This window comes from Microtus ochrogaster, chromosome 7 (assembly GCF_000317375.1).
Source record: "Microtus ochrogaster isolate Prairie Vole_2 chromosome 7, MicOch1.0, whole genome shotgun sequence".
Classification (NCBI taxonomy): Eukaryota; Metazoa; Chordata; class Mammalia; order Rodentia; family Cricetidae; genus Microtus; species Microtus ochrogaster.
Genome location: NC_022014.1, coordinates 3972605 through 3998379, shown reverse-complemented (window position 1 = coordinate 3998379; position 25775 = coordinate 3972605). Strand labels below are relative to the sequence as shown.

At 50.7% G+C, this 25775-nt stretch overlaps 1 protein-coding gene across 1 annotated transcript; it reads right to left on the bottom strand.

Annotated features, from left to right (window-relative positions):
- On the bottom strand, positions 1-25611 carry Kctd5 (potassium channel tetramerization domain containing 5). Its single transcript, XM_005349199.3, has 6 exons — positions 25266-25611; positions 12233-12341; positions 10440-10531; positions 8762-8857; positions 6811-6936; positions 1-1736 (listed from the first exon to the last, which is right to left on the bottom strand). The coding sequence occupies exons 1-6, from the start codon at positions 25515-25517 to the stop codon at positions 1707-1709; spliced, it is 705 nt and encodes a 234-aa protein (XP_005349256.1). The 5' UTR covers positions 25518-25611; the 3' UTR covers positions 1-1706.
- Between the last annotated feature and the right edge of the window lie 164 nt (positions 25612-25775).

Sequence of the window (25775 nt, the reverse complement as noted above, 5' to 3'; positions counted from 1 at the left end):
TGAACGCATTCATAAATACACAATTTTATTTACTATTTTCAGGGGAAACTTAGGCATTAAACGGTAAGCTGATAAAATACGGATACCTAAAAAAGTATAAAAGTATAAATATCCCCTTAGAATTTTAGTGAATTAAGTTTTAATATCATTAAATTAAAAAACAAAAAACCCCACAAGCCTATCTATTGTCAAGGTCATAAATCAAACAATGCTAAGTGTCCAGCGCTCCCCAGAGTAGTCCCCATGGCCAACAGCAGAACCACTGCCCCCAGGGCTGCTGAGCCCAATCAACCCAACAGAAAGGTTTTTATGAATCATTTAAGCCAAACATTTAACAACATACAACAGACCTTAGGAAAGGACGAGGTCAGTCCTAGATGCTGGAGAACTCGATTAATCAGTTACTGGCAGAGGAGAAGGAAGAGGGCCTAGGCAAGAAGTTTCCGGAAGCATCTGAAACAGTGTTAGAGGCTCTGACCAGCACATGGGCAGCCATGGTGGTCAGTTTGCACAGCTCCCTTGGGAAGCCAGGGGTCAATAAGCACAGAGCTTGCTTGCTTGGGCCAAGTTTATGGCCTGCTACATCTCCTAACCAGCTAAGAAAGGTCTGTCTCAAAGCCAGCAGGCACAGCCTCTGCAGGAACCTTGGCAGCTCCAATGTCATGTCAGATGGACAGAGCCCATGCAGGTTGTGCAGTCTCAAACACTCCAGAAATACAAGAGAAGAACTGCATAGTTATACGAGGAAATGAGAGCCAGTGAGAAGGAGACATGTTTGCGCTGTAAACATCCTGAATGTTCAACATGACCTGGAGTGTCAGCTCCAGAAGCCAGGTGGACAGGCCTCCCGCCCCAGCCTCCATCCCAGGCACGGCAAAGGCACTGGTAGGCGCCAGCTCCCCATGAGCCCACAGGTGGGGTACATGAGGCAAAACATCTACCTCCCTTAAATGATTTAACAGATCAATCCGAAATGTAGCAACACTTTTAGGCATTTCTAAAGAGTATAAACACCGGGTGGTCTATCCACACTTTAAAAAAGGGATACAAAGTCCTCTTGCCTGGAAAATACAAATTGAGAAGCCTTGATGATCCTGGGCCAAGCTGACGGCCACTACAAGAGCCTGGCTCTGAAAGGGTGTAGTCCAGGGGAGGTGTCCAGAAGTAGTGATGATGAGGAGGCTGCCTTTGTCAGGAGCCTCCGAGGTCAAGAGAAATCAACCAATCATGCCCGGAGGCACAGCAGCCTCCCTGACCCAAGGAAGAGGGCCTGGTGCTCAAGCAGTGCCCACGCCCTAAGCCACAGTGCACTGGACAGGGGTTGTGGCGGCTGCTCCTCCCTCCTGGCAAGGCCCAGGCTGCCTGTTGCAGACTGTGTGTAGCACCAAGGACCTTGTCCTTCAAATCATCTTCAGGAATGCGTGGGCTGGTCAGTAGCGTCCTGCCTCAGTCCCACAGAGCACTCGGAAAGAACAGAGTGAGGCCACGGAGACTGCCAACCCAGCCCTAGCTGCCTCCCTGTGGGGACGACTGGCTTGACAGCTGGGCTGTCTCTCGCCACCCACATCTGAGGCAAAAAAGGATCCACACCCAGATCTCTAGAGAAATGATCAAAAGCAGGTTTCTTCTCACAGCCATGCTTTCTGCACATGGCGGTTCACTTTGTCTTGGGGAAAGAAAATCATTTCTTCAGCTGTCAGTACTGCTCACATCCTTGAGCCCCGTTCTTGCAAAATCTGAAAGATATGAAAGGCAGAGTGAGGGTGACCAAGTGCCCTGGTCAGAGAGCAGAGCTCAAAGGAGCCCTCAGCTCAGGCCAGAACCTCAGCTAAATAACAGGGAGACTGCAATAGTGGGTGGATGACATACTCCAGAGTCCCTTGTGCCCAGTAGGTCAGCCCCCACCCCATCCATCAGTGAGGACTGCACCCCTCCCCCTTCACTGGTCCCAGTCCTCTGCCTGACCTCAGGAAACCTTCCAGGCCAGGTCACGCTGTGGTACCCTCCATACTGGGGTTGCATCCCTGTAGCACCTGCTGCCCCTCACCCTTGGCTCCCACTCCCAGGCTCCTTAGCTAGTACACTGCGGTCGGCTGCATATCCGGGTGGGATGGAAGTCCCTGGAGTCCTTGAAAACTTGCTGGGGCTGGGCACGAGCCTCTCGTAGCCTTTAGGGCTGGGATAGGACATGACTCCAGGCAGAAAGCTACAGAGCTGAGGAAACCTCACAGTAGCCATTTGGCATCTGCTACTGTGAGCAACCCTATTTGGTGCAGCAGGACGAGCAGGCTCTGGGAGGCTATGAGGAAGGGCTCAAGAGAAGAACGCATTCTCAGGTTGCTCCTGCATATCCCCAGCACCCAAGACACCATGCCTCCCCCTAGGCCAGCCTCACTAACAGCTGTGGGAAGCCAAAATGGCCACCCTGGCACTTCATCGGGAGATTCACAGGTCTATGAGATAGTGCTATTCCCTAGTCTGACAATGGCAAACTCCACACGGTGGGCAATTTCTGAATTCTCCGGGATATCTGGAGGTGACTCTTGGCACCACCCTCTTACTGGGGAGCCAAGGTCTCAGCATCACCAGCTCTGAGCCAAGCAGAGACAGCATAGGTAAGGGTGTAGTTGGCAGAAGTGGTTGTGGGACTGTCTGCCCAGAACAGTGTGAATCCTGAAGGGGCTGAGCTCCATCAGGACCTAGAACAGCAAGACCATCATCCTATAGCTGAGGCTAGGCAGCCCTGTCTGTCTTGGAGAGTGAGACTACCTTATGCATGCTCCTGCCTTTCACAGGGAGGTCAGGGCATGTGGCTTCATCTGGGATCTCTGGGAGCTGGTGCCTGCTCCAGGTTTGCCTTGTGGGCGCCACTGTTTTGTTCCCACAAACCCAGGCTCCCAGAGCTAGAGCCATCAAAACATGTTCCCTCAAGACTCTCAAGAAGTCTGAGACCACAGAAGTCACCTCTCCTCCCTCCAGGGGACTTTCAAAGCCTCTGAAGCCTGAGCACCTCCCTGTGACCTTCTCCAAGAACCCAAAGGCAGGGATGGCTCCCTTGAGCTTCTGTCAGTCCCGCCTGTCACAGCTCACACCCGAGGCAGGTCACAACTAAGTCTCCTACCCTGGTGGCTGTGAACTCCTCCAGAGGGCTATCACAAATGAAGTGCTGAAACAGACCATACACCCATTTCCAGCACTGGGAAGTGAATAGGGGAACAGAAATTTATCTGGGCAGCAGAGACACACCCTATCTGTTAAATTTCATGTTTCCTTTCACCTTTTAAATGTGTTTATTTATAGACAGGATCTCACTGTGCAGCCCTGGATGGCCTGAAACTCACACAGATCTACTTGCCTCTGCCTCCAAGTGCTAGGATTAAAAGTGTGTGTCACCGCACCCGGCCCTTCTGCCTTTCGAAAAGGAAGTTTAAGCACTTTGTTGTTGCTATTGGTGTATATGTATGCACACGCATGTGTCGGTCAGGCAACTTCCAGGAATTACTTCCATCCTTGCACGGGTCCTGGGGAGTCACAATTGGGTCACCAGGCTTGCAAGGCAGTGATTTTACCCACTAAGTCATTCCACTGGCCCTTGTTTTGTTCTGAGGAAGGGGTCCCTGTGCAGCTTAGGCTGCTCTGGTACTCCTGCCCCAGGCTCCAACCTTAGGGTAAAGCGCGACCTTGAGGACCTGAGATGAGAACAAACCCCATGGCTTTCATATTTGTTAAATATGAAATATTTCAGTCACTGCTCAGCCCCAGGTGACATGAAGGCCCCTAGGCTGTAGGTGGGACTGAGTGGACACTCACTGCTCAACCCCAGAAACACTCTTGTGGCCATACCCACAGTCCCACATGACACAAAGCCTCAATTCTGCACACGGCATCCAAGCAACAGTCTCCTGTCCCTCCTACAGGGAGCTCTACTGCAGACACACAGGCTGGACTATCCAAGTTTCTGTCCACTACAGAACATACAGAAGCACAAAGGAGGGGTCAAGGCAAAAGTCACTAGGGTCATGGGGCAAGGAAACTATGGTGTTGGGTCTACCTAAAGGGCTTCAGAGCTCACCGTGACATTTACACTTAATCTGAGTCACTCACTGCCTTGGTGCCCGTCTCCTCTTCGTCGCTCTGGTGTGAACAGCAGGAAGTAAGAAGACAGCTGTCAGCCCAGCTTGAGCAATGCAGGCCTGCAAGAGGGCTAACCAGTACCACCCAGGAGGAAAAGCTGGGCATCCCTAGGTCTGGCTGAACTGTGCAGTTCCTCACCTGCAGCGGACACCCCCCTCACAGCCCCCGGGGAGGCCACGGACCTAGCCCTGACTCCTGAGAAGTGACTTATGGGGACCACGGGCCTGGCCCCATCAACAGCCCACTGCCTGACAGAGGCAGGGCTGAGGCTGACTGGCCAGTGGACAGAGGTTTACCAGCCCGTCAATAACTCATGTCTGTAGGAGGGCATTGTAAGAGTCACACCAGACCCACAGATCCGATGGCTTCCCTCACAGGTGACAGATGCTGTCACCCAGTTACAGAAGGCTCTCTTGCTCTTGGCCCCAGAACTCTCCTCTGGTATATTTCTTATGCGCCCAACCACTCCGACTGCATTCTGAGCCAGGGCTAGATCGCAGATCAGAGGGCTAGGAAGGCTTTGCACTTGTGGCTGGCACTAGAAGCGAGGTGATCACCCAGGGCTTGCCCGCTCACTCATGGCTCAGCTCCTCACGCAGACTACAGTCTCATGACCCTAAGAGCCTTTACTCCGACCGTTCCCACATGAAACAGGAAGACTGTGGCAGTACCGGACGGTCACCAGATGCTCAGGGGACACTGTGGACTCACTACTCTCAGAAGGGTGGCCCAGTGTATGCGCTGTTTCTACACTCCTGTTCTCTAGCTCTGGCTTCCAGAGGTCCCCATAGTTTTGGGGACCATGGTACCTCCTGCTACTATGTGCATTCGGAAACTGCACTGGCTGCTTTACTTCAGAGCAAGGTGGTTTTTGGTTTTGTTTATTTTTACAGACAGGGTTTCTCTGTGTAGCTCTGGCTATTCTGGAATTCTCTCTATAGATCAGGTTGGTCTCAAACTCAGAACTCTGCCTCTGCCTCCCAAGTGCGGGGATTAAAGGTGTGCACCACCACCACCCAGCCTAGAGCCAGGTTTTTTTGTTGTTGTTGTTTTCGAGACAGGGTTTCTCTGTGGCTTTGGAGCCTGTCCTGGAACTAGCTCTGTAGACCAGGCTGGTCTCAAACTCACAGAGATCCGCTGCCTCTGCCTCCTGAGTGCTGGGATTAAAGGAGTGCGCCACCATCACCCGGTGAGCCAGGTATTTTTTAAGAAAGAAATAGGGACATATTTTCAATAGCAAAGGGACTTGGGCCTATACCTAAAGCCTCCTCACAATACAGAGTAAGTCCTTTTGGCAGCTGAAAAGCCATAGAGGAAGATGAGCTCTGCTGGAGAAAGAACTCTGGTGAGCTTCATTATAAAAACCAGAAGTTTAGCAGGAGTGGGGGTGGGGATTAGGGCTTCTAAAAATAACTGAAAGAGTCCTGTCATTGCTCAAAGACAGAAAAGTCCTTCTGCAATTGGGTTAGAGGTGCTTAAAGTAGGGGACGCCAGTTAGATCTAAGACCCAAGGAGAAGTTTGCCTTAGGTCAAGTGTTGGGACTCTGGCTTCCTTTAGCCTCCTGCGGAGCCTGAGTCTTGCACAACTCAAGGCATCGTGTGCTTGGGGCAGTAATGGCAGAGGGTCTGCCCCCGCCACACCTCTCTTGATCACACAGAGGCTAAGGACAGGAACCAGGAGGTTCTGAAGGTATAATATATCCGCCCATGGCAAAGACACTGTCACATCACGATGTAGGGCAATGTGGGAACACTGCTGAGAGACAGCTAGCTCAGCTTCCTGGATAGCCTCTGAGGAACTCCACCCATCGGTTCTTAAGTCCTCACCCTAAAGACCAGGAAAAGCTAAATGGGAAGCTCCAGGGAGGCAGAAGCCACCTAGGGGCCACTGACTAAGGGTCAGGTTGCCATCAAGTCCCTAGCTAAAGCCCACCATGTTTGGCTTCTTCTCACCCAAACTCATAAGCACCACCCACCCATCCACTCCCCCAAACCCCCTATCCCCAGCTAAACATTCCCCTGGGCCTTACCACGGTCATATGACCTTGGTCTCAGTCTAAGCAAGGCTCTGGCTCCTCCTGAGCTGGCAGCAAGGCTGGCAAGCTACCACAAAATAGCTCCAAGGCCCAGGAATCACCCAGCCCAGGCCAACATTGTACACTGCAGGGACACGAGCATCTGTGTGCCTGAGTCCCAGCCTTAAGGCATTCAGAGGAAAGGTCGCCAAAGTCAGGCACTTGAGTGCAATCTCAAAGTAAACGAGGCAGGCTGCACTCTCACCTTGGCTAATCCTGCTTTCCACGAGAGACAGAAGAACCCAGTGCCCCGTGGGCTAGGACTGAAAGATACACTAAGCCAAGTGTGTGCAGCTGAGGCAGTCAAGGGGCTAGAAACCTGAGCTCAGGGGAGCTGCCCTCTACCTGTGTTCCAAGACGCCCCCTGAGTCAACAGCCACAGGCCTGAGGCCCAGAGACTTCTAGGAACAACCCTGTCTGGGGGCTGTGGACACCTGTGCTGTAAGGGCCTCTGTTCTGACACGAGGCTGCTTCGTGTGAAGATCTCTAGTCCAAGAAACCCAACAACTAAGAGTCTAGAGAAAACAGCAACAATCATGAGGGAAAAGAAGAAAAAGCCAGCTGCAGTCTGCCGGGGCAGGAGCGTCCTGCTGGCACTCACCTTGGCTTTCTCGCTCGGCTCACTGCTTGTGCCATACGGGGTGTTGTGCAGCTCCTTGGAGACCACACAGAGGAACTCGGCCTGGTCTTCATTTCCATAGTTGTAGGAGGAGCCAATGCTGACCAGCTGAAAGGAGACACAGCCTGTGACGGTGCGCAGTGGCCCAGGTGTACCTACCCCCAAGAGGAAGGCCAGGGCACAAACTGGAAGCTCAGGGGCAGGAGAGCTAGCCTTGGCCAGGTTTTTCCATACAACTATCAGGAAACAAACTCCCAGTGCACTGCAGGAACCTACACCTGCACCCCCACATAATTGCACAACATGCTGGAACACGCTCTCTGCAGACTCTGAACCCTAGGGGATGATGACTGCACACCCTGCAGAGAGAGGAGGGTACAAAGGTTAAGGCGAGTGAGTGAGAGCAGGACCAGAGTTCACGTACAAGTACCATTGAGGACCTACTGCTGGCAGCCAGAAACCCTCCTGGGGTGAGTAGGGCCTAACAGACTAACTCCAGTGCCCACCCAGGGCAGAGAACCCCAGGGCTGGACTAGGGAGTTCAGGGAAGCCCAACAGAGGCCAAGAGCACTAAAAGCCTGGAGCGCTAAGTGAGAGCCTAGCTTGACTGACAGGCAGAGAAGGTGATGTCTTGTACTTCTGCAGACCCTTGCCTGATCTAACGTGCCTCATAGGCCACTTGGGCCAAGACCACGCTTATCACTACAGCCATGAGTCTGAGACAAAGCTGAACACAGACATTAAGCACGTTTGTTCTTTTTTTTAAGATTATACAGTACCCTGCCTGCGCTTATGCCTGCAGGCCAGAAGAGGGCACCAGATCTCATTACAGATGGTTGTGAGCCAACAAGTGGTACCTGGGAATTGAACTCAGGACCTTTGGAAGAGAGTCAGTACTGTTAACCTCTGAGTCATCTCTCCAGCCCCATACGTCTATTCTTTTAAACACAAAAATAACTCAAGGGAAACCACTGTAGCCACAGTGAGGATGTCAATGGCACACAGTGAGTAGGCAGTAGGGGCTCAACGGCCCCTAGCTGCTGTGGTCCCTGCCCATGTGTCTACACATCAGAAACGAGGTCAGGAGAGAAATCGGCTACATGGGAAAGCTACTACTCCCCTCAGCAACGGGGGACAGACAACCTAACCAGGTAGGACCCAAGGCAGAGGTGCTGGCCTGAATCAGGTAGTTATAGGGAGGTCCCACTGAGGGAGCACAAACGCATGTCTCCTGAGACTCTCTCCTCACAAGGTAATCGCCACCTCAGAGGGACTGGGCCTCACCCTGGTTCTCTGAAGGCTTGCCAATCTAGTACTAGTCCTGCCTCGGGGAGGCAGAGCGTACCTTACTAGCTCTCTGGGTTTTACCAGAGAGAACCTGGCAGCATAGAGGTCAGGACGGAGGGAAGAGGGGTGCCTGTGCTACAGGGCAGCTGAGGACAAAGTCTTCAAGTTCTGGGAGAAGAGCCTCCTCCAGCCAGAAGTCACAAGAGAAGAGAGAAAAAGGCGCTTGGTTCCAAATGAGGCGACCCAGTTCACAGATCCAGAAATGGTGACAGCCACTTTCCATGTACAGTCTTTCTTGGGTCACATGCCAGGGATACGAGGGGCAGGCTCTGCCACGGTGACATCTGTTCCTGCCCAACCCTCTGATGTGATTCTAAACAGGGGCTGGGCACAACGCACACACACACATGCAGCCTGTAAGACCCGCCAGACCCCTAGGAAGGCAGACACCAGCCAGTCCCTGATGTTTGTGTGTGGGCAGGGAGCACTCGGGAGTTGAGCTCCACACGGAGGAAGTGCTGGACATGGCACAGACCAGCCTTGAGGGAAGAGCTGGTGTTAGAAAAGCACGCACAGAGTCTGGGAGGATGAGGGTTAGGGAATGGTCCCTGTGATCTGAGGATTTCCATGGGCTCCTATTCATCACCTGCTCAAACTTCCAGCCGTCTGACATGGTTGATACCATCTGTGTGAGCTCCTCCTCCTGGCACTGCAGCACACGGTACACATGCTTTACTGGCATCTACAAAGACAAACGCCCAGAGGTCAGGCCCCACCATGCATTCCAGCAACCCTAACCCCGTACTGCCACAGGTCTGTCAGTCAGTATCCAAGGCAACCTTGAACATGTCCACACACGTACATCAACATCAGCAGCTGCTGCCAAGGCTTTCCCACACCCCTTCAAAATATTCCTGAGATCTCAGAGCACCTATGGCTAGATACAAACATACAGAAAACCGTTTTTCTCTTTGTTTTTTGAGTCAGGGCTTCTCTGTGTAACTCTGGCTGTCCTAGAACTCACTCTGTAAACCAGGCTTGCCTTGAACTCAGAGATCTACCTGCCTCTGCTTCCCAAGAGTTGAGATTAAAGGTATGTGCACCACCACATCTGGCGAGAAAACCTTTACAATCTATGCAATCTTTTGCTTAACCTTTCCTGCCCAACAGAGACTCCCTGGGAAGTTCCAGGTAGATTTTGTTCTTGGGCGTGGGATGGGGAACAACCAAGAGACAAATCTGCCCCCCATCCAGAGTCCCCAATATGCACAGGATATAAGGGTTCCAAGTTGCTGTTGCTCGGGTTGTGTTTCATGCTAGTGGCGCATGGGTGACAGCCACACTGCCTATCACACCCAACGGCAATGGCTGCTCTGCTTCTGTGCGGCGAGGCCCTGCCAGGAGCATCTCATCTGCCTCTACAATGTAGACAGACACTGAAGTAGCACTGATCGGTCATGTGGTCTTGAATGGGACTGGGATAAGAAGAGGCAAACTGGGGGGGATGGGGACCTCTAGGACCTTTCTAATGCCATGATGAGAAGCCCCTCCTCAGATCCCACCCTGCCACTGTGTTGGCCCAGTGAAGGGCAGAAGGCTTGGCCAGGCCTTTGTTTCATTCCCAGCCATCAGTGAGCCAGAGTGCCACCGAGTAAAGGTGTGCCGTAGGAAAGCACCCAGGGGCAGCATCTCAGGAAGGCTGATCACAGCGGTGAGGCAGTGAGAGGGTGCTAAGTAGACCAAGTCAGGTGACGCCAGCACTCACTTCATGAGCTGGATGAGGGCGTAACCACTCTCAAGCGCAGACCTAGCTTGTTGATAAGAGCAATGCTGTCACCCACTGAGGCCTTCCTCACACAGCACCCACAACACACACACTGGACGGGCAGCTGAGGGCCCAGGGAGCCCAACTCCTCCCTGTGACTGCACAAACTTAGTATCTGTGCCACTACCTCCCAGCTCATCAACGTTCTCTTCTCTCATGCTGGCCACAAGCCTTGTACTCGCAGACCAGGTGGTGATAGTCGGTCATCAGAGGGCGTCTGCCCTCCAGCATCCCACTGCCCCTCAGGGCCTGGAGTCTCCTCCATGCACTCACTGCACAGTCCACATAGCCGCCTGTCTCCACGGCTGTAGTGGGTGCCCTGGCAAGGGACCAAGCAAAGGCGTGTGGACCCTTCGTGGCAGATGAGAAAGAAGAGAGCAAGGTCCGGGGCACAGGATGAGGAGAGGACAGTAATGGTCCAAGGCCACACACAGGGAAGCCAAACCTGCTCGCACCACTCAGGCCTGGAAGTTGCGGGCGGACCAGCACCCCGTCTCACCTGTGATGTTTTGCTGTCTCGTTCTCTGATTTTGTCCTTTACAAGTTTTATTAGTGAGGTGATATTGTAAAACTCTGCTTCCTCCAACACGCCTGAAATAGAGGTAAATAACCGTGATTTTTCTACTACATCAGAGCGAAGCAAATAAGGATCTCATCCCAGCACTCGTCCCATCCCTGGCCTGAAGTCCATGCGGCCAGCTTGTCACAGCATCCCACAGTCCTCCTTAGTGCTCGGCGCTTGGCAGAGGCAGGGGACCGAACATGAAGATCAGGTCACTAGACAGACTCGTGGCACTGCCACCACAGATGATGCGTAGAGGTGACATCTGCTCTTAGCCCACAGACACCGGGAGGCTGCCTGGCTGTGCTGATTCCTCCTGAAGATGACCGAACGGCATGGAAGCCACAGACTCCTGCAAGTGTCCCAGTCACATCGACCACATCTTCCCCTGCTCAAACCAGGACTGGAACTGGCTGAGTCACCCCTGCTCCAAGGCGTCCCCACAGCCTGCTATCCAATGTCCCACACTCAGGACTCAAACTTCCAGAAACTTAAAACTAGAATGCAAGAGCCCTGCTTCCGGTTCCCTCACTTCTCTCTCTTCCTTCCTTCCTTCCTTCCTTCCTTCCTTCCTTCCTTCCTTCCTTCCTTCCTCTCTTTCTTTCCCTTCCTTCCTTCCTGTCTGTCTTCTGTCTTCCTTCTCTCTCTCTCTCTCTCTCTCTTTCTTTGTTGGGGGGAGTTCCAAGAAAGGGTTTCTTTGTGTAGCTTTGGAACCTGTCCTGGAACTCGGACCAGGCTGGCCTTGAACTCACAGAGATCTGCCCGCCTCTGCCTGGGATTAAAGGTGTGCGCCACCACTGCCCAGTGTCCTCCCTCTCATTTCTTTAGCTTTCCCATTCCTAAAGGGAAGTCAAAGATAGACCAGGACAGTTCAGGATAACACATGGTACGGCAACACAGGAGATCTGGGCAGGACAGAGTGCAGGGAATGAGGTAAGAAAGGCTGCAGGGCAACAAGCATGGCTCTCACAACTCCAGAGCAGAACTAGATCTCCATGTAACCATCCACACAGTAACACAGTAACCAGGGACTTAAAGAGACCCCAAAGAAAGAAGATACATGATAGGAGTGTCCGAAAGAACCCCACAATCCAACCTAGACCGGTGATGTGAGGGCAGCAGCTCTCAACCTACGGTGCCAACTGCAGATAAGACATTTACATTACGATTCACAACAGCAGCAAAATCACAGTTATTAAATAACAGTAAAAATAATTCTATGGTTGGGAGTCACCATAACATGAGCAACTGTATTAAAGGGCCGCAGCTTTATGAAGGTTGAGAATGACTGGTCTAGGGCCTTCTTAAAATAGCCCTACCTCTTCTGAGGCAAGACAAGATAGCCTAGTGCTATGTATCCTGTACTCTGAGACCAGGCAAGATAAAGAATGGTGGCCAGGGAGGAGACTACGCAAATGTCCAGGATCCTGGAGTTGATCTGGAAGGAGAGCACACCTCATTTCCCAGAACTTGTCAGAGCATTCACGAGACACAGGCTCATACTGCAGAAAGCACAGCAGATGTGAGACCTGGGAAGAGCCACCTGCACTGTGTCACCAAGACACCTCAAACAGTCTGCAACATGGCCTTTGGCCACTTGGTGCACACCTTAGGTCCTTCAGCCATGCAGTCCCTCGGGCCCAAGGAACCTGTAACTTCAAGGAACCAACCAGCACTTCTACCAGGTCCCAGTGCACAGTTCTTGTGTCTGCTGAAAACAGACGCCTTACCTTCCTCTGCAAGGTCTTTGTTAATAACCAGCTTTCCGTGTCTCAAGTAGTTCAGCACAGGTCCGAAGTAGGTGGGATCTCTGTCAATTAAATAGGCACCCGTTTCATCCTACAAAGAACACAATGCTGTTAGTTCTTGTGTAGAAACCGGCGGTTCTGCTGTCAGATTAAGGGCAGACCATATTCAACAACACTGCCAGTGTAGGCCCCACAACACTCACGCACCTGTCTCAGAAAACTTCAGAGAAGTCTCTGGGTCAGTCTGCTCCCATCTGACCTAAAACAGGTCCCAGCTGTCATCAAAACTACCCTTCTGTGTCTACTGATCTGAGCCAACTAGGTATTGCTCTAGCTCCAAAAGACTGAGAAAATAGCTAAGAAGGTGTGATACCCACAAGTCAACCTCCACTCCCCTCACAGGACAGGTCAGCTGGGTAGGCCAGGATGGCTTTTGACCCTGCTATGTAACCTAGGCTGGCCTCGAGTTCATAATTCTCCTACCTCAGTCTCCCGAGTACTAATAAATGTGCACCACACCTTGCTCCATGGCTCAGCTTCTAAGACCCTGGAGACTCAGGCCTTGGCAGCCCATTCTCCTTGTTCGGGGCATCCTGGGGCAGAAAGCTAAGACCCAGGAGTCAAGCAGGAGAAACAACCTCAACACAGGAGAAAACACCCTCCACAGCTGCGCCCTGAAGCCTCCTGTCAGGAGCCTCTTATAGCAACAAGGGAAACCTGGGTCAGTGGTAATGTTGTAGTGACCACACAGGGTACCCTCATTTCCTTCTAAACCACAGCCCTTGGGCTTTCCCGGAGACTATGATCACTAAGGGAACCCTTCCTCTGTGGTCAGCGGTTTGTGGAATCTGACCCATCTGAAGGACAACCTGTACACCTGCCTGCTGACTGACAGGGCAGCAGCTCTAGTCCTGCCATCCTCACATGCTCACCACAGCTATCTCTGAGGAGGACATCCTCCTCCAGGACGGGGCACACTCAGCTCCACATGATATCCCACGCCATGCAGGCCTGCTGGACACCATGTCCCATATGAGAGCCACAGGTCTGGCTGGGGTCAGCAGAGGTGTAGCGACACATACAGGTTACAAGGACGTGCCCCCACCCAGGGCGTGGGTCAGTGAGTTTCTGTCACACCCTACTCCAGACCTGCCACAGATTGACTGCGTATAATTTGGGGGTTGCCCAGTCTGACAGGGATGCAGACCTTCTGGTGTGGACCACACAAGCTGGTGAAGGGTGAGCCTTCCTCCACTGCTGCAGCCTGACACCTGCTTCTGACAGCGGCCCGAGAGCTCCGCCGAGGCGAGGCCACCACCCACCTTTCCATTCATCAAGGCCATGCCAAGCACGAGGGAAAGAAACTGGCTCCATAACACAACACTATGAGACTCCTGAAGGCGCAGACCACTGAAGCAGGCTGCCCTTGCCACCCAGTGACAGCAGCTGGCCAGGCGAGGCCTATGTCATGGGGCCTAGGACAGTGCTGGGTTCCCTGATCCCCCTGGGTGTATCCATCTGCCCACGAGTAGCAGAGCTCACAGAGACCTCACAAAGCAATGAGCCTTCAGAGGCTATCTTCATAGATGCCCATTTCTGTATTTGGGGGAAAAAATCTGGTGGTTTCAAGGGTTCTTCCCAACATCCATAGGCACTGGATGTCAAAAACTTGCTTTTCTGAGATCAAATGGGGACACCTGAGCAGTGGTTGCATCATGGCACCAAGGTCTGGGAGGCAGGAATGGTGGAAGCCAGGGGCTCACCCTAAGCGCGTTTCCCTTCCCAGGGCCCCTATTCTACCCAACGTGAATGGCTAACTCTCTAGCCCTCCTAGCCCTCCTGACTTCATCCAAGGACAACATACCGGTAGGTCAAACTGCCCCAGGGCTCTCTGCTCTGTCACCTGGGGCCCTGCCTTCCAACCTCAGTCTTCTGGACCCCAGTCAGCCAAGCAAAGCCGAGAAATCACGGAGAACAGTGGCAATTAGCCCCACATTACAGGGAGCCACAAGCAGGTCTCCCCTCTGCTCGTGTGGAGGTGCCCCTGGAGGGTGACATTTCCACATCACCACACTCAGGAATATTCATGGCTCAATGCACCTTCACAGACCACTGGCAGACCAAGAAAAAAAGGTCAGCAGCGGATGGGCTCACGCTTATCCAGGATACTCTTGGGGCCTCTCTCTGTCACAATGGCCATGGCTCCAGAGCCCAGTCTGCCCTGGCAACAAGAAGCCTAAAGTCCTCCATCCAGAATACTTAGGGGTTAGGGAGTGAAGAGGGAAAGGAAGAAAAGGAGAAGTGGGAGGAAGCTGTTTATTGAGTGCCCTCTTTCCGCAGCCTCCGGGAGACTTCCAGAATGACAAGCGGCACAAGACTACTCGAAAGTGACGTAGGCCTCCCAAGTCCTGAACCATTAGGGCACAGGCCACTGTGGCAGATCAGAGGCGCTATTAACATTGCATGAGCTGGAATCGGCACCTGGCCTGAAAACCATGAAGGGTGCTAAGCCTCTGCCCAGCCGGGTTCACTTGCAGAGCCTGGCCAGCCCACATGCTGGGTGTGGCTGATCCTCACTGAGCATGCCCTGTCGGAGGCAGCTTTCCAGCAACTGCTCTGAAAGACCTCCCCTCTAGAACTACACTCTAGGCCAAAGCCCCTCTGGATTTCCCCTCTAGAGCAATGCTCTAAGGCCAAAGCCCCTCTGGCATGGAAAAGAACACACCTGGCCAGGCAAGAGTGGCGCACGCCTTTAATCCCAAGCACTTGGGAGGCAGAGGCAGGTAGATCTCTGTGAGTTTGAGGTCAGTGAGCTCTACAAAGTAAGTCTAGAAAGCAAGTTCCAGGACAGCCAGGACTGTTACACAGAGAAACCCTGTCTTGAAAAAAAGAATACCTGAACAGTGGCCCCTTCCAGGCAAATGATGAGTCAGATTGACAACACCTCCTCAGAGTAGTTTAAGTGAGATCCTGGCCACAATGTGAATGACTAACCAAGGGGTGTACTCTGCCTAGTGTCTCCCCATCTTAGAGCTGAGGGCTCACCACCACAAACTAAAGACTTAGCTACAAGTTCCAGACACGGCAACATGGAAACAGCAGCCCAAGGAACCTTTCAAGATTTTGTTTTGAGACAGGGCTTCTCTGTTATAGCCCTGGCTATCCTAGAACTTGTTCTGGAGACCAGGCTGGCTTCAAACTTGGAGATCTGCCTGCCCGTGCCTCCTGAGTTCCTGGGTTAAACGTGTGCAACCAGCGCCGGGCCCAAGGAACCTTCTTACAGCTTCAGGTTCTTCTAGGCAGTTGTCTGTGCATGGAACCCAATGCCCTGTTTTCCTAAAACCCAGTCACAAAGGAAGGGCAAGATATGTACTTTGTCAGGAACCTTCCTCTGCATCCAGTAAAGAAGCACATTAGATGTGGAGACTTCCAGAAAAACAAGACCAAAGTAGTTCAAATATTTTGCTGAGCCAGGCTGGAGGGCAAGATGAGTAACAGAACCTGAACACATATGTAGCCTTATGTGAACATACATAGCCTTATGTGTGAAGCCCCTGGCCAGCATCAGGACCCCTGGCCACCCAGGGAAGGTAGCCTGTACTGAGTACGGCAGGGCAGAACACCTTGGAAATGAAAACAGGGAGCTATCAAGGAAAAGCAATGGCACAGGCCTGAAAGCAAAGCTACAGGACCAGGCAGGGCAGTGACCCTCACTGGGCTATGTCCAGAGGGGTTTATTTCAGTGTACAGTTCCACATCACAGTCCATCACTGAAGGATGTCAGAGAAGAAACCCAGTCTGGACAGGACTCGAGGCAGGAGCTGATACAGAAGCTATGGAGGAATGCTGCTTTCTGGCTTGTTCTCCATGGCTTTTCACCTTCTTCTTGTAGCACCCTGGACCACACAGTGAGCTGGGCTCTCCCACATCATTTTGCTGAGAAATGATGGTTTTCTTAATGAAATCATTAAGAAAACGAACCACAGGCTGGCCCACAGGCCAATCTGATGGGTGAACTTCTCAATTGTTCCCTCTTCCCAGATGATTCTAGACTATGGCAAGCTGATACAATTAATCAACACAATTGACCAGTTATCAATCTGACAGAAAAACATAGTTAAACCATAACCTTTCCTTTCTTGTTGTTCCCAAGATGTCAGTAATATCAATATCACAATATAAAACATATCCCAAACTTTGAAAGGCCCAATCTTTAAAAATCGAAACTTTAAAAGTCCAGTCTCCGGACTGGGAGAAATGGTTTGGCGGTAAGAGCACTGGCTGCTCTTCCAGAGGTCCTGAGTTCAATTCCCAGCAACCACATGGTGGCTCACAACCATCTGTAATGAGATTTGGTGCCCTCTTCTGGCCTGCAGGCATGCATGTGGACAGAACACTATAAATAATAAATAAATAAATCTTAAAAAAAAAAAGTCTAGTCTCCAGCACTCAGGAGGCAGAGGAAGAAAGATCTCTTGTGAGTTCGAGGCCAGCCTGGTCTACAAAGCAAAGTTCCAGGACAGCCAGGGCTGTTACACAGAGAAATCTTGTCTCAGGGAAGGAAAAAAAAGTCCAGTCTCTTTAAAATATTCATAATCTCTCTAAAACTCCAGAGTCTAGGCTCACGCTTAGACACTCCCAGGAATCAAGGGGAAGTAGAGGATCACTTCCCAGAAGCATCGTCTCAGCTATCTGGCAAGCTGCTTCTGCTGGCTACTTCCTTAAAGCAGGTCAGCTGCCTGAGCAGATATGGAGGCCAGAGTAAGAAGAAAGGGGGAGTGGATATGAGCACCACTCACACCAAATCCTCCAGCAGCTGTCTGTGTGAGATCTCAACTCCACCGTAAGGGCCCAGGCCAAGCCCAGTATCCCATAGTTCCTCCATGACACACATGGTAACGCTGCGGAGGGTTCGCAGTGGACATTCGCGTGTTTGCAGGAGTGTGATGGACGGCTGACAAGAATGAGCCTCCAGCACTGCATGTCCCAGTGCTGGCAATGAAGCTCAGGGCCTCCATTCTAACACAGAAATAGAGAAACCCAGCAAACACAAATCCAAACACAAGCCAGGTGTGGTGGCGCACGCCTTTAATCCCAGCAATCAGGAGGCAGAGGCATGCGGATCCCTGTTAGTCTGAGGCCAGCCTGGTCTACATACCCAGGGCTGTTACACAGAGAAGTTCTGGCTTTGAAAACAAAACAAACAATCCAAATGCAAGCCTCAGTTCACTCGTAAAATCAGTTGAGTTTTTATTTATTAATTTTTGAGACAATATCTTTTTATTATAAAGGTTTAGCTGGCCTTTAATTCACTGAGATCCACCTGTCTCTGCCTCCTGAGTGCTGGGATTAAAAGCATGCACCTCCATATCAGTCCCCAAGAGGACTATTAAGATGTTGACTACAGCAAGTGGGGCCAAATGAAGCTGGGCCTACAGTGTCACCTATGCCAAGAGCATTCGAAATGTGGAAGGTAGGCTCTCCTGAATCCAGCATTCAGAGAGCAGCCGGGGAGCCGTCACAACACGGCATTGGGGTCTTTGTTGTCTCTTCTTCTCTTTAGTCCCACCAGGATTTAGGGGAAAGCCTCTGCTGTGTTGGTATGGTGAGTAGGTTTTGTTTTTCCATAAATGCACCAGAATTACGACTGCTCTCTTGACAATCATTTGTCTCGCCAAACCCTTCCTTCCCCACTTCTCGGGGAATCTGTGTCTGACCTACTTGTGGCAGCACTGACTGGAACTATGTACATTTCTCTCCAAAGGCATAAAAAAGGGATCACTGGACTTAGCTCTGAACATTACATGAAAGCCAACTTCCCCCAGGCAAACACACCAGCAGTCCACATATGCGAGACAGGTTGCTAATGCCCAAGTTGGCACTGAGTGGGCATAATGTGGAGGCTGAGCCCCAAGCCTGCAGAAGGAACCCGGAGTCAGGCCTCTGAGGTGGGTGCCCTGGCCTTGCCAAGGGATCTGCCCATGGACATCTTTCCCAGGAGCAAACGGGCAAAGGCCAGGCCAGGCCAGGCCCAAGTCAAATATGCTCCCAGGAGGCCTAACTCCACAAATCTATTTTCAAAGGAGTGGAAAACCACCTCCAGAAACAAACTTGTCTCAAGCAACTGTCTCTGGTGGGGAAAGACCTAGTAAGAGGCAGGCTATTAGTCATCCAATCGTAACACAGTCCCATGCTGTGGCTGTCCTCTAGGGCATGACCCTAACACAGCCTCATGATTCTGAAAATAGCATGCAGACAAGTGTCAAAATCACTACGCCTCAGGCAAGACCCTAAGCTGAAGATGCAGCTGCAGAGTGTCACTCTCAAGGTTCAGACGCACCTGCACCTATCCCCGTGGAAGGGAAAAGGCACCGCCAGGAAGAGGATTAGAATTCAGAACAGAGTGTTATGCACTGAATCTGGAAGCCTACTCCACCAACCAAAAGACAAATGCACTGAATTTTGTGCGCGCCAACACACACACAATCAACCTAATTACAAATGCTTAGATTTTACTCTGAAATTCCCCATTTCGGGTGACACATCCACACACAAACCTTTATTTCTACTTTCTTGCTTTGCTTTACAAATATCCCAGAAGAGATCTTAGATATTCACCAACTGCAGTGAGGATACCAGTGACCAGAGACCCAGGAGGCTTGTAAGAGACTCACAGATTTGTAGAGTGAGGCCAGACTCGAGACTCCTGCTTCCCGGGCCTGTTACTGTACGCCAGCCCCTCCCCGCACACCCAACCCCTCCCCACCAGTACACCGGAGTTTAGGAGAGGAGAACACTCATTTCATTTTTCTTGGGGCACCCATGCTGCCAGGAGTTCACCCGGCCACTAAAACACAGGGAAACACAGAAGCCAGACCCCTAGATGAGACTGCAGGGTGAGGGTCTGCTAGGGCTCTCCATCACTGCGACACTTGTGTGGCCTTGACCATACCCCGGGAGAGCTCTGAGTCATGACTTGAGGAAAGTAGCCCTGCCACAGACATTCATGACTTCTGCCCCTAGCTGGAAACTAAAACTGAGGACACCAGCAAAGCTTGCGAGATGTGAGATTTGTGAACTGGACCCCAAGACTGAGGCTCCCGAGTCTTCTCATGGAGTCAGCATGCTTGGAATTCATCCAGGGCAGGTTCCTTGAGCTGTGGTCACTGTGGGGTCCTACTGATTCAGAAGACAGGAGCTTTTCTAGGAAGAAGACACTTCCCACCACCTGGTAGGAACATCTGCATTACCATAGCAGGGGTCATCCATCCCCAGGTTTTCTCAGATGGTTTCCCCACTTGGTACACTGGAGACACAAGAGCCCCACACAACCTCCAGTACACACTGCCTCCTTCCAGACAGCGAGAGTGTATTTAACAGTCTACTGCCATCATCAGCTAGAGAGACAGGAGATGTAAGCACTGAGAAGGATCCGGACCAGGTGGGCCTAAAGGAAGTCTTTCCTGGCTCCACAGACTTCAAGCCCACACACCAGCATCTCCATTCTGGCTAATATGTTGGTAGTCCAGGGCACTGTGGCCAGGACAGCCCAACCAGGAGTTCACACCTCAACCGTAAACTCCCTCAGCAATCTCCAAAGCTGCTAAAATGCCATCTGTTCCAAGGTGGCCTCTACTCTCCTCACATGTGGCCAGAAGGCAAACAGCATAAAAACTCTTCTTTACCGTCTTGCTAGGCTCAAAGAGCAGACCCTCAGCTTTTCCTCTTCTCTCCCCTCATTAAAGATTATCCAGCCCCCAGTGGCACTTACTGTCCCTCATCTGCTTGGGAAAAAAAATCACCTTAGCCCACAGTCAGTGAGGAGCTGGCCACCCAGGCCTGATCTGCAGAAACTAAAACAAAAAGTGTAGAGCCCAAGTGCCAAGGAGGCAAGAACCCATCAGAACAAGGGCAGTGAGGCCGCTGGGGGCACATCCTACCCTAAGATGTTTGTGGTTACCTTAAAGTCAGCTCCATGGGTACTGGGTGCTGTCCCAAAGCTCCATAGTTGTCTCTCCTAAGCTTGGATTCATCAAGCATCTTACAAGAAAATGCAGAGCCTTACCAGGCAGCCCGCTCCTTCCCACAGCTGCCCCTAATCAAGACCTAATGAGAGTCAGCTTGCACCTGAATGGGGTCAGCCTGCTGGCATTCAGCCTTACAGACCCTCCCATTGGCTAGTAGCCCAGAGCATGCAGAGGGACGGCTGTGAACTGCACTGATGCCTGAGGAGCAGCAGACAGCTGCTACCCCTAAGCCTCTGCTCCTGGGAACAGAAGGCACACACTCTGAGAAGGCTGGATGGTCAGTACTGCGGCCTTATTCTCTTCTCCTCAACTATCTGGAACCAAAGCACCCAATACCCCACCCACAGCGGAATAAATAAGCTCCACGCTCTAGGAACATGTGATGTGGGAGAGATGGTGGGTGGCACTGTCATCTGGAGAAGGACAACCCAACTACATTAGTAGCGGACAGAAACAATGGCTTTGCACCTGCCAGCCAACCCCCCACCCCATGCCTCAGAGGATTCCCAAAGACAAGCTCTCTTCAGAAAGATCCAACTCCTCATGCAATGACAAGCTCACTTGACCTGCTCAGGACCAAGGGGCTTCTGAATGAGGCACACCGACAGAGGAGACCAGACATAGTAAGAACAAGCATCCACTGTAAAGGGGGCAAAAGCCAAGACCAAGATGCATCAGGGCCAAGAATGCACTGAGCCACATCTGTAAAGCACTGTAGGAGTAAAGCACACCCATGCCTCCCATGCCCACTCGCAGCCTGAGACCAATGCAACTCTGCCCAGCACACAGGATGCTCGTGGCCAGTTTCTCTGAGTTAGTTACACAGAACAACACCTGCCATTTATACCCTAAGTAATCCCCACTTCTCTTGCCAAGCAACTAATTCAAAGATGCTTGCATCCCATCCCTTGGCTATCTCTCTAACCCTAAAATTCACTAGCACCAACTGCACCCAAAGCGGATACAGAGAACTGTATAGAGGCTTGGTTGTAGCAAACATTATTTCCAAAGACCCATGTGGTGTAACTATATCTCCAACCTCAAAGCTGGGACAGTGGCCCTGTTCCAAGGGCAGAAGTTCATGTGCCTAGCAGTTTTCCTTAGATCCAGCTCAGTCAGAGAGAGAACACTCTAGTTCAGGATAGCTTCCGAACACACAGTATGTGCCATTTCCCTTTTCCTCCTGAAGCATGGTCACACTAAGTCAGAGGCCAGGTGAGTGACACACAACTGTTTCGGCATGCTATGGGATGCTGAAACATAATCAAAATGGGTCAAATATCAAGCCTTTGCAAAGCACTTTCCATGGGCAGCTTAGAAGTCTCATACCCGCCCCGCCCCCAAAGACAACACTGGAGAGAAAATGACACACAATGGCAGATGCTCAAATGCATAACACAGCCATAGTCCCGCAGGAGGATGTCCCAAGAGAAAGTGAGAATTCACTCAGGCTGTCTAGAGAAAGAACTTCCATGGCATGGCAGCAGTGGGCTCAGAGTTGGTCCATGAAATAAGAGGTCAAAGGTCTAGGATACAGGGTAGTTAAGTCCTACCCTGGGCTTTGAGGACATGGGGAACAGGTATAGCCTAGAAGACCGGCTGTGAGGTTGAGGACAGTCAAGCAAGCCTTGAGTGTTTGCATTCTCTACTATCCCTAGCAGTCTGTCCGTCAACAACTTTGGAAAGTCTTCTAGAAACTTACTTCCCTGTAGTAACTCACAGCCCTGGTACCCCAGACAACAGTCTGTCTTTGGTGTTCTCCCTGTGAAACCCAGAAGGTTCCTAGAAAGTTTCTTGGGAACATCTTCCCTTAAATTTCCTAACTCAAGTCCCATCTGGGCATCACATTCTTCAAAGTTAAGCACTCAATAAACACCAGTCAAAGCCAGGCAGTGGTGGCGCACACCTTTAATCCCAGCACTCGGGAGGCAGAGGCAGGCGGATCTCTGTGAGTTCGAGACCAGCCCGGGCTACAGGAGCTAGTTCCAGGGCAGACTCCAAAACTACAGAGAAACCCTGTTTCGAAAAAACAAAAACAAAACCCACAAAAAACCCCACCAGTCAAATAAATACCAGAAAGGGAACCTTCCACCAGGTCCCTGTTAAAGTTCAACTCTAGAAGTATCTGCCAGGTATTCTTTCCTTGATCTTAACTATGAGGTCAGAGCTTGAGATCTTTCCACGTGAATCAACATCCTGTTTATCTTCCATCATGTAATTAATGGCCTCCATCTGTTAACACCCCTTCTTTTTAACCTCCTCCTTAGGATTTAATTAAGGTGGAATCTCTTGGGAGACTTTTTCGTCAGAACCCAGTAGAGGGGGTAGAGAGAACACAGAACACTTAATAGATTTTCTTATTTGAATACTCTAATAACATACATGACTAATGTGAATTAGAATTACTCTTTCTAGAAACTTATGACTAAAACTATCAACCATGGTACCAAGTTTGCATCTGCTCTCTTTTTCTGGAGATAGAGTCCTTGTAGCCTAGGCTAGCCTCAACCCATTATGTAGCTCCCAATTCTTCTGCTGCGCCCCACAATGCTAGAATTACGGTGGTTTTCTGTCATGCCTGAGTACTGTTATACTACTTCTATGTTCTGAATTGTGCTTTTAAACTTTAGAAATCGAATGTAATTTAAGACAAATAAAGCTTAGATTTATTTCACATTAAGTGTGTGAGTGTTTGCATGTACATATACTACATGTATGCCTGGTACCCAGGAGTTAAAAGAGGGGGTCAGTCTCCCTAGAACTGGAGTTAGAGATGGCTGTGAGCCACATGAGGGGTTCTGGGAACCCAATCTGGATTCTCTGTAAGAGCAATGAGTGTTTTTAACCACTGGGCCAACTCTCTAGCTCTAAAATAATAAATTAAAAAAAAAATCAACTAAAACATTCTGATAGAGAATCTCCCGTTGCAGTAAAGAAAATACAAACACACATACACACATCCATTTATTTATTTATTCATTCATTCATTCATTCATTCATTCATGTGTGTATGTGTGTGGGCACACAAGTACCATAATGGTGTATTTATTTAGAAGTCAGAATAGAACTTTAAAAAAAATTAATGATTTGCTTTTATGTGCATTGGTGCTTTGCTTGCATATTTATCTGTTGGGTGTGTCAGATCTCTTAAAACTGGAGTTACAGACGGTTGTGAGTTGCCATGTGGGTGCTGGGAATTAAACCCAGGTCCTCTGAAAGATCAGCCAAAGCTTTTCTAATCACTGAACCATCTTTCCAGCCTTTTTTTTTTCCTTTTGGTTAACTTGAGACAGTGTCTCTCTGTATAGCCCTGGCTGTCCTAGAACATACTCTGTAGATTAGGCTGGACTCAAACACAGAGACCAGCCTGCCTCTGCTTCTCCAGTTCTGGGATGAAAGGTGTGCACCACCACTGCCCAGTTCAAAGTATAACTTTCAAGAGTCAGTTTACTTTCCACCTCGTGGATACCAGAGACTCAACTTAAATTGTCGGGCTTGGCAGCAGGTGCCATGTCACCGGCCCAATAAAGAGTAGTTTATAAAGTAATCTTAAGTATCAGTAAAATGAAGACATCGATTTGACTTAACGCTAAAATGAAACAGCTCTAAAGCCATTGTTCCAGTGCTGAAATTAGGCAGACACTAAAAACCAATGGATAAGGCTGACTTAAAATCCGATTAAATAGACAAGGCAGGAACACTTGAATACTAAAGACAAAAATGGTTATAAACACTCACTGTTTGGAAAATCAATAATAAAACATACACTCTCACTATAAAAAGAAAACCCAGTTAACAAAAGCCTCTTTCTATCCTGGAGACTTTGGTGATTTTCTGGAAGGTCAGTTCTCTAGAAGTAAAAAGATTTGATTAACTCAGAAATGGGGACAGCTGGGAGAAGGCTTGTGAGGGACTAACACTCTATTATCTCAAACCCTAATTTCTTGGTTATTCTGAAGCGACTCAATTCTTAGACCACACTGAGGAGATGTTCTGTCAGGCCTCTTGAGGAGAAATGGACTCCTAACCTTTCGGGTAAAGCCTCCTGAGCAGCAGCTTCCGGGCTATGAAGGCACAAAGTCAGGTGCTATCATGTAGACTCAACCAGAAAACTCACAAAGTTAGTATAAGGCTCATAAACTGCCTATGGGGAAAATGGAGAAAACTATTTTTTTTTCTAAGTTTCAATACTGCAGAGTTCTGAGGTATCAGTTATGCACTATTCCACACAACTCTTGTAATCGAAATACTTTCCATTACCACAGGCATAACAGTATTAGTATTTAATTAAACATAAGATAAACTACAAACTAACCTGGAAAATTCCTACCCTATTGCAAAGAAAGGCAGTGGAGAAACCAAATTTGGAAAGCAGATCGAAAAGGATTCTATACCTTGTCTCTCTTAGTCAGTCCTAAGATTTTTCTACATCTGGCCCCAAACATGATACACATAATTCATATATCGGAAGTAAAATGACACTTTGGACCATTTTTACTCAGGCGGTACCTTGTAAGAGCTTCAGAGCCCCTTCATATTATGGATGAGAAGGAAAGGATGGAGCACAAACTCTGCAAGTCACTGGGAAAAAGGCAGCCACTGTGTCAACTCCCATGGCCTACGTTAATTTAAACGTCTGGAATGTGAAAAGACCAGATGAATGCAAAGGGTTCTCAGGTTCCAAAGCCAACAAATAGCTGGGGCGGTGGTGTTCACACACCCTGGGCAAAAGAATCTAGGGAGAAGAAAGAAACTAGTGCCACCGTAAAGCCGGTCCTTCTCGACCGAAGAGCATGAAAGACGAGGCGAGGGAGAGAAGTACTGTTAATCTGAGGGCTGAGGCAGATGGGCACGAGAGTGCCATCCTCTCTCCGGCCCAGGACGCTGGGCTCAGAGTGCCCGCTCCTCTGAATGCCCTCGGTGTGGAGGTGTGTGCCGCGGAAGGCGACGAGGGCGGCCTGCCCCCCGCTGACCCACGAGGCCCTCACCTTGTCAGAGTCTAGGTCGGGGTCCGCCTGGCACAAGCGGTACAGGAAAGACTTCGGGTCTCGGCACAGCGTCTGCCGGGTGGTGAGGAAGTAGGTGCCGCCGACATTAAGCCGGACCCACTTGGATACGCCACTGGGGCGGTGTGCCAGGGCACAGAGCCCAGCGCTGCAGCGGCGGCACAGGCCACCCCCCAGCCCCGCCCCGAGGCCGCTCGGAGCCGGTGGCAGCAGCTCGCAGTGATTCTCCGCCATGATCCCAACAAGCCCCGCCACAGTGCCCCTTCTCCGGAAGCGTTCTTTAATACAGTCCTCCGAGTCGTCCCGCCCATAGGTCCACCCCAGTAAAGTGCCCGCCCAGGCATGATGTGCAAGACGGAAGTTCCGGCTCGAAAAGCAGGCCGGCGACAACCACTTCCGGTCAGGCGAGCCTTGAGTTTTCTAAGGGACCCTGGGGTTCGGCACTGGCTCCGCCCCAACGCCAGCCAAAAGAGGAACCAGGACGTCGAACAT

Excerpts from the sequence above, each read along its gene's own strand:
- Kctd5 (XM_005349199.3), bottom strand. The coding sequence starts at position 25,517 with ATGGCGGAGAATCACTGCGAGCTGCTGCCACCGGCTCCGAGCGGCCTC. Across the intron at positions 12,342-25,265 it reads CCGACCTAGACTCTGACAAG|GATGAAACGGGTGCCTATTT; the intron begins GTGAGGGCCTCG and ends TGTTCTTTGTAG. Across the intron at positions 1,737-6,810 it reads AGCCGAGCGAGAAAGCCAAG|ATTTTGCAAGAACGGGGCTC; the intron begins GTGAGTGCCAGC and ends CATATCTTTCAG.